The sequence below is a fragment of the Patella vulgata genome, chromosome 2, assembly GCF_932274485.2.
Source record: "Patella vulgata chromosome 2, xgPatVulg1.2, whole genome shotgun sequence".
Taxonomy (NCBI): domain Eukaryota; kingdom Metazoa; phylum Mollusca; class Gastropoda; family Patellidae; genus Patella; species Patella vulgata.
The window spans coordinates 43,689,990-43,699,728 of NC_065880.2; the positions used below are offsets into that span (position 1 = coordinate 43,689,990).

General features: G+C 32.0%; 1 protein-coding gene across 3 annotated transcripts in view; it reads left to right on the top strand.

Annotated features, from left to right (window-relative positions):
- The window catches only part of LOC126810498 (synapse-associated protein 1), a 39,398-nt gene that overhangs the window by 26,441 nt on the left and 3,218 nt on the right, over positions 1-9,739 (top strand). For 2 of the 3 annotated variants that reach the window (XM_050535595.2, XM_050535596.2), the window contains one exon: positions 7,443-7,607. In XM_050535595.2, the coding sequence (XP_050391552.1) occupies positions 7,443-7,607 (165 nt within the window). Of the gene's footprint in view, positions 1-7,442; positions 7,608-8,491; positions 8,569-9,739 lie in introns of all 3 variants that reach the window. The other variant, XM_050535597.2, reaches the window with a different exon arrangement.

The window sequence follows — 9,739 nt, forward strand, 5'->3', positions numbered from 1 at the left end:
TTCTATTCTGTTCTATATGGTTGGGTTTAGTTTTTTCAGCATAATGACTAGTATTAGTAATCTTTAACAAATATTAATTACATAACCATCTGGTGTTGGTTTACTAGAAATGTAGAATCTCAAGTAATGTCTGGATACTATGCAAACTATTGTGTTTTGAGTTCGCTTAATCCACTTTATATGTTTTTATTCTTTTTTTTATCTTAAATCATGTAATAAAAATAACATATCGCAATATTAAAAACTTTTACTAAATGGAAAAGGAAAGTTTTACAGAACTTTGCGGTCCTTCACGTTTAAGGGGAGCTTTTGCTCATGCTCCTCTCGACGCGTGTCGGCTTTCCTTCAAAGGAGTTATTAAAGACTCCTGCATATTAGCTAAATCGCTCTCCTAAATATTGAGATTAATAAACTACTTTCAGTTTTTGTTTACTTTTAAACTGCATATATTACAGAATACAGATTACAGAAATTTTTCATCCCATGCATTCAGTACAAAGAAATGATAACTTGTAAATTTTGCAAACTTCAACATCCTCTGAAATGATATAAACAGAATATGGCCAAAACAAGCCAGAGCTATCTATATCTTCAATAAAATCTTTTGATGAGCCTCTTTTTAATCTGATTGAATCCAAGACAGGAGATTATCAACCATTGACATCATTTTGTTTTCTCAATTAAATGTAATATAATGAATTTGATTAAGCCATGAAATAATTAGTTATTGTTTGAAAAATGAAATGATCATATATGTGTGTGGTAAAATATTCATACAAACTCAATATAAGCATGATGATCTTTTAATAGCAGGATCTTATCAGTAAGGGACCAAGATGTTCAGGATGTATTGCTGGTGTATTTATATTTCCTAATGAACCAGTACTTCTTATTAAAGTAAAGATATATCTTTAGATCTGATGTTACCTTATCTGACTAAAATGCATTACATAGATTATGTAGGTGCACCTAGATGTAGCAAACCAGTATGTTAAAATTTCTCAGAATTTTGCACACTTAACAGAACTTTTTATCAAACCAACAAATATTTGTGTGTTATCAAAATCAGAAAAGCAATAAAAAAATCCAGATATTTTGAATGACATTCATTTATGTAATGACAAAATTAGAGTAAGTGAAAATCGATAAATAATGACAAATATGCAAAACATTATGAAAACAAATTCTGAATTAGTATTGGGCTAAAGTAAATTTCTCACTGCTTAATCCATGCGAATACTCAGGTTGGTTATTTAACATTTAATTAAGAAAACCAAATCATAATACCAATGCTAGATAAAATCCTGGCTTCGATTCAATCAGATTTAAAACAAGCCTATTATTTCTGTTCACCCAGGACAAAATTGTGGCAGGCTTATTACATAGCATAGATCGATGAAATATCATTTTAACAGATCTTTGTAAATACTGAATGGAATTGAACTGATAAATTCCTATTAGAGATTCATCTTTTACAATATTGTAGTTTGCAAGGTATTCCTATTGTGCTAAAATGATGTAATGAGACTTCAACAAAACAAGCATGAAAATTTTTTAAAAAAGCTTGAACTATAAAGAATGAAATAGGATCTGTTGGGATGTTCCCATAAGGAATCACAGGAAAACACCAATATTTATTTTCCCAGTTAGTTCTCAAATTAATAAACTAATTTACATCATCCTATTTAAATTCTTTTAGCTTTAATATAATGGTTTCTCAAATTATTATTTTAATTATATATAAAATAAAAAGCTCTATATAAAACAAACTTTTATAGAATGTGTTATATATGATTAGGAAATAACAAACACCATAAGAAACCTTGGATGAGGTCTGATGTTTCCATTTTTATACGCCCACATTGAAATGTGGTCGTATATTGTTGTCGGTCCGGCGTCCACAATTGCTTGTGGACGCTCTATAGGCTAAAGTTAATATCCGATTGACTTTAAATTTATACACAGTGTTTAGGGTCATGAGATGAAGTCTATTGATTTTCAGTGATTTTCGATATTTACTGCCAGAGTTATGGCCCTTGATCACTTTGAAAAATCTTGTGGACGCACTAGAGGCCAAAGTCAATATCTGGTTGACTTTAAATTTATACACAGTGTTTAAGGTCATGACACAAAGAAGTCTATTCATTTTCAGTGATTTTCGATAATTACTGTCGCAGTTATGGCCCTTGATCACTTTGAAAAATCTTGTGACGCTCTAGAGGCTAAAGTTATCATCCGATTGACTTCAGATTGATACACAGAGTTTAAGAGCTTGAGACAAACAAGTATATTGATTTTCAATGAATTTTTATGACTTGAACAGCTAAATCCATGATATTAAAAACCAAACAAATTCTAATGGTTTTCTGATAATTACTTCATGAGTGTATTATAAATGTTTCATTACCGAAAGAAGTAAAAATATGCGACAACACTTGTTGACTGCCCGGACGATTTAGCTGCTGTGGGCGTATGTTTTGTTGCCTGGCAACCTATCTTTACTTTTGACAGTGTATCTCTTACGAGTGAAATGGGGCCGTCAGATAAGCCGCCCATATGAACTGTTTATGTTCATGTATAGGCAATTGGCCTGTTATTAACATACACTGGTTACCTCTAATAAAAACAGCAGTTTTGTATTGTTTCTGAATATCCCCTACTTTTTTGGAAGAGTATATATATATATATATATAACAAGTCATAACTTACCACCTCACATTTATAGTCCCTAAATAAATGGCTGTGTTCTATTTAACAAGTTATAAGCATTTCAAATAATTAAAAAATTAGACTGAAAAAGTTGTCAAGCTGCAGCCATTAAATCCGGATATTTTTTGGTGCAAAATAGGTTATCTGCCCTTGATATGAAATTGGTCCCTCTTAACCATTGACAGGTCGGGATAATCAAAACTATTTTCTATGAAAGCTATATATTAGATCAATAAATCTAATTTAGAAACACGTACCTTAGGCAACTCAATGATTGTTTTGAGAACCTTGTAAAAACAAAAGGTAGATACTGCTAGTATGCTATTCTTCCCTAACGAAGGAGCTTCGGAGATATTAATTTTACTAAACCAAAAGATGCCGGTCCTAACGGTGTAGTTCATAATGTAGCAAATTAAAAAACAAAACGAACGTAATTTTCCAGAGCTGCTGTAACAATGAATCAGAAATATTATTGTTATTCGGAATCGTTAACAATAGATTTTTACGGCTTTAATAATCAATAGATGTGTTTAAAATTTCACGTGCGATGGCTATTTATAGCATCATTGACTATACCGCCTAATATTATTGCACTGCGTGACTAGCCAGAAATCAGTTTGGGACTAGTCACTGAAGCGTGCACATTCGCTGTGGCGTGTACAACTTTTAATAGAGAAAATTTTGGTTGTGTGGGGCACCCTAATTGTGTGTTTCGGCTTTTAGCAAGAAGGTAACACTAAAACAATACCTGATATTTTTAATCCAGATATGTTGCCAGGCAACAAAAGAAATGCTGACAGCAGCTAAGTCATCAGATGATAACTTTAGTCTGTAGAGTGTCCATAGTGTCGGCATATAAAAACGATAATTTCAATGAAAAGATTTTTTATTGTGCCATAAATTTGAAACAATACAAAAAAACACTACTGTAAGTCTGTCTGAAACACCTGTGGTTTCAGACAAATCTGCTTTGAATAGAACAAATCTACTTCGAAAGATACTTCAACTAGTCTGATACTACTGAGCCATAATCTGATTGAGGAGTTTGTACTTATTTCTTTGATCATGATTACGTTATCTATAAATCTTCTTGTCAATGACCGTCTCTTTGTTATAACATTAAATACTTAATATGTTTGGCAATATAAACCAACCTGCAACATTTTAAAGGGTGGCTTTTAAGTTAGCAGGGGCAATAACTATGGATATGGCAAGTCTGAATTTGGATAGGGTTCCTCCCTCCTCATACATTATTAGACAAGCAAGTTTGAAAAAAAAAACCAGCGGCTGCCAGGCAGGATACGCCCACATTTTCCAGAGATGGATAGAGAACAAGCTAACAAGAAAGAGATTTTTCCCTACTATCAAGGGCCATAATTCAGGAAATTACAATTCAATATGCGCGAATATCGAAAGGAACTGAGATCTTTGTGTTATAAACTTACATTTCAAGTTTCAACAAAATTGGATAAAAATTGTGACCTCTATAGGGTCCACAACCTTGATATACCATATTTTTACGCTATTTGAGAATGAACGGTGGCCATTTCGTCTGTCAATTTTGGGTTGATTTTCATGAAATTCGAATTCAGTCGTCCTTAGGGTGTAACAGTGATATAATAATACAGTTTTTTAAATTGGATAAAAATTATGACTTCTATAGGGTCCACAAGCTAAAAACGTGATATTTTCCGTACAATCAGGGGCCATAATTCAGGAAGTTATGGTCCGATATGCGTGAATATCGAAAGGAACCGAGATCTTTGGGTTATAAACTTACATTTCAAGTTTCAATAAAATCGGATAAAAATTGTGACCTCTATAGGGTCCACAAGCTAAAAACGTGATTTTTCGTACAAACAGGGGCCATAATCCATGAAGTTTCGATCCGATACATGCCAATATCGAAAGCAGCCGAGATCTTTTGGAGATAAACCTATATTTCAAGTTTCCTCAAAATCGGATAAGAATTGTGACCTCTAGAGTGTCCACAAACAAATTGTGGACGGACGGACAGGGGCGACGGCATAATACGTCCACATGAAAATGTGGGCGTATAAAAATGCATTTCAATAACTCTCACCAGTAGCGCATTTACTAGTGTTTTGTAATAGGGACAGTTGGCATGACTCTAGATTTTGATAGGGTTCCTCCTTAATTAGGACTAGCCAAACTAACCCAGTGAAATCTAGCTTTTACAAGTTCCTTCTAGACTGGCCTCGATTGTGATGCTGTACTAATTTGATCGGGTTAGACCAAACAGAGGAAGCAGAAATCAGATCCATTATGGAATGTTCCTCAATTATTGACATATAAAATGTGTCACTGACACAACCTACCGATTCAAGCCAGTTGCAATAGCTTGCCTTTTGTAGGTGATACTAAATCAACCAACCAAATTCTTTTGACCAAACAATAAATCCAACCATTGCGCAAAATGTGTTACTAATACTATCTGAAATATTTAATGCCTGATAAAAATGTTACAAAAATAAGAAATCGATAACATATTTTTATCAGTGGGTTCCTATTACTAAAAGAGCATCATGAAAATGATTATATTGTGTTTGTCTGAGAGGTGTGGGCTTGGTAACAAACAATAAATATGAATATTTTATTACAATGACTTATATTAATATTATTGTTAACATTAAGTGGACGGAAGTTGCATTATATTATTTCTGTTTTTAATTGTAATAGAAGTAGGTTGACATTCATGTTTATTGCGATATTATTTAAGGGCAAAAAAACTAACAATATGTAGGCATATTTGAACATAAATCAGTGTTGAATCATAAATATGAATACTGTGTTTAATTAAAGAGGCATACTTTTCCCAACTGATAGGAATCGATTTTAATATCTAATCAACACTAAACACAATGTATTAGCAGTTTTGACACTAACATTTGGATATTTTATGTGATCGGGTCTGCTAAACTAGGGAGAAAATTTTGACCTTACAGTGGCATTTATGACTCCTCTTCATCACATTCCAACTTTAAGGGGTTCTATTTGCATGCCAATGTGTACACTTTTGGGTCTTATATTTCAGAACTATCCAAATGACTAAGTGCTACCGTAACAGACTCAACACATTCAATTGTATTGACAATATACACAAGTCAATAGAATACAAAATAAATATACATGATGAAAGAAATTTTAAATATTGAAGTTAATACAAAACTTTTATGTACAAAAAGTAATCCTTACACAGATGAGCCTATGATAGGTATTATTACAAGAAAGCATACTCTTAGTTGTGTACAGCACTTGTAAAATCTTATTGCCATTATGCCATGAGACTAAATAAAACTGGACACAGTACCCATATCTGATTACATTTTACAAAATACAATACTAGCATAAGGAATAATATGATTTATGGTACATGTTTACAAGATAAGTGATTAGTAGACATGTTTTCTCAATAACAGTAGGTTGTGGTTATTCCTGAAGTGAATACCCAATGTCAAGGTAACCCACTGATAAGATCAAGTTTTATAGGATTAATCATACAAGTAATTAAAATGAATAGAATGAACAGTTGAAAGTTGTTTCTGACAATTTAGATCAGTTTTACATAGGGCTGGCAATCGATACCGATTTCAAATATTGATATCGGCAACCATTTAAGCGATATTGATAAATGTGAAAATTTGAAGTTGAAAGAAATGACTGTTTGTATGCTAATAATGCATTTAAATGTGTTATTGTTCAAATATAAAATAACTATAATCCTCAAACTATGTTTTCTAAATGTTTGTTTCGTTCACAGCTTATCTGATGGTGTTATTAAGAAATAGCGTGTTTTGAATGATGTGTTTTGAATGATATGACGGTGATTATTTGACACCAAACATTCTGTTAATTTCATTTAATAGAAGCTGCTTTATTTTTTAGACGAGTATCAATATCAAGAACTGAATATCAATATCAATATTTTGCCGTAGTTGCCGACGATTATCGGCTATATCGATATTTTTCACCAGTCCTAATTTCCCCCCATCCCCCTAAAAGTGAACAGCAAAAGAAAAAAAACCCAGCTTGGTTTAATACAGACATGAAAGTTTGAATTGAGCACTAATAGATGTAGAGTGTCTTTGATTTTCTGTTATTTATTCTAGTGGTTCTAGTGTGTTAAAATATATTTTGTAAAATTCTTGATCCTTGACTTAATTAATATAAAATGTTTTTTGAAAGCAGGAAATATTTTCAGTTAGTGACAAATTGTTATGCCCCAACCACCAGGCATTTTATGATTCATTAGAAAATATATTAATTTGGATGAGATGTTTCTGCCAGGCAGCATTCTTTAATGGGAATGTTAGGAATTATTATGATTCGTGTAAGCAGTCCAAGGTTTTTATGATGAAACACAAATAATGGTTTACAGATATTCCCATAGGCATAATTGGATAATTTGTTTATCCTTTGAGACTGATATATATCTGGATTCACAGCATGTGAATGCGTAATATTTTTAATGACAAAAAGTATAGACACAAATTGCTTAATAAGCCCAAAACAAATTATACAAATTACTTACTTAAATTTGTAGGTTGTCAAGAAAGCTTCCCTGAAAGTATCTTAAAGAGATGCAATGGTTTTTGGTAACAAATATATTTTTCTAGGTAGTTTTTGATATTTTTCAATGAAATGTAGAGGGAATATTTGGAAGAAACTTAATCCAACGCCGTTGTTTCTTCAGTTTATTTGATTTATTACAGGAGAAGTAACCAGCGCTAAAGCTGTACCTGCTGTAGATAAAGAACTGGAATCCCAACAACCTGACAGTCCTAATGAAAATGAGTTTGTAAGTGATGCTTTCTCTGAGAACCAGATGGATGAAGAAGCTCTGAAGAAAGAAATGGAACAATTAGCTGTAAGAGAAGGTAAATAAATGTGAAGTTTTAGCTCTTGTCTCCATCAGGAGAGTAGAACTTAGAAGCTCTGAGCACCATTTGGATGTCTCATTCTCCAAGGAAGTTTGTTTCATCACATTTTTTTCGTCTCCAGAGAGATATAAATTGACACTATTGGCATTGTTAGAAATGAAAGGGGTTTAATGTCCTACTATACTGCACCAACAAGACTAACGAAAGCTGAGGCAATGGTAGAAAGTAATTGAACTTTGAAGAACATAATACCAATTATTTGTTCCTTTTAGTTTTTAAAACTGTCAGTTTTGAAAGTAAAAATAAGGATTTTATATGGACAGAAGAGCATGGAGCACACAGTGTTACATGAAATAATATAAGCTTACTATTTAGAAACTTAAAACAGGGATAAAACAGTCTTCAAAGGATTATGAAGACAATCAGTCCCAACCAGCATATTTAACTGCTGTGAACTCCCAAGTTCTCCACCTTTCATTAGAACTCCTGGCGCAAGGATATGGACACTATAAACTGGTTGTTTTATGTGATCAGTTCGATTATTTCATTACTTTAACCACAAAAGTTGGTCTAGACTTCACCAATTTAATGGATTTTCTAATAATTAAGTGAAATCGATTTTGAATTATTCCTTTATTGTTATAACTATAACCAAACGATCCCAGATCTGTATGTAATAACACTTGACCCAAAACAAAAATGTCCTTATTTATAGTGTGATTGAAAAGCTATTGGCAAAATAACTAACAACATACATAGCAAATTAAATACGTTTTTGGGTGGGATATTTATGGGAATATTAGAATCTATGCGTACATATACAATGCATTTAAATAAAGGTTTAAGAAAAAATAAACATGTATCTCCATTCTCCAAAATAGAGGATGATGATGATGATAACACATCTGAGGAATGGGAAAAGGAACTTTTGGATGAATTGATGGAATTAGAGGACTAGGTAAGATGAGGGATACACTCAGGTGTGGTGATGGCTTCAAAAGTGGTGTCAAAAGATTTTATTGGGTTTTTATGAATTGTGTTTTAATAAAGTTAAATTTGCTGATCATCATTTGTATTTTTCAGACTATATGATATCTGATTTTTCACAAGTAATTTATCATTTAATGAAAAAAATAAAATAAAATAATATTGTAAGTTTGCAAAGGATTAAAAATCTCCCCCAGTGATGATCGAAGACTTTAATTAGAGTAGCTCACACCAAACAATAAAATCTCTTCAAATAAAAGCATCATAAACAAGATATTTATAGCAAATCGAGACATTTAATAAAATAAATGTTATGGATTTTGAAAATATTTCACATTCAAAATAATCTTCCCTGAAAACATGTTTATCTTAAATTTTGCATTCAGGCTTATTATCTGAACATACCATATTCCCAGTGTTATTTTATATTCAAATTACATCACACATACTCAAGTCACTTAGAGATTTGTAGTTCTGAACACTAGGAGTTAGTTTCAGAGATCAACGACAACATAAGCAAGTAATGAGGGAATGTTGCTAAATCCAGTTCAGTTTATTGAATAAAATATTGTTTAAGCAAGTAATGAGGGAATTTGCTTCTGATAATTAAAGAGTGGAATATACTGATGTTTTGTCGACAGTGGTTTTTAATTCTAACTCTAACCTTTTCACTAACTCTAATCAGTAACCTTATATTAGCACTAGTTTGCACCTATTTAACCTATTCATCGAAAAATAAAATCTCAAACAGATCTGTGTATAATAATTAGTGTAAAAATATAATAATACAGAATTTTAAAAATAGGGTATTTAAGTACATTCAATATATTCATTTATTCACGAACTATTATAGCAAGAACGTCCAGTTCTTTATCTTAATCTTACATAATGCATCTTTAATGTGGTGTAACTTTAAATTTTATCCTTCCCTTCCACCTGTAGTAGTACTGCTCTGAAAACTCACTATGACGCAGTTCGTATTATAAGGCAGGGTTCAAAGTCGTCACCGCCAACAACATTATAGTGGAACACTTCAGTCTAATAAACAAAGAAAATAATTAAACACCCCTGCGTATATTTTACAATGACCAGTTATTCAAGGGTTGGAATTGAAACCCTGATAACATAACCACAGGAAAATG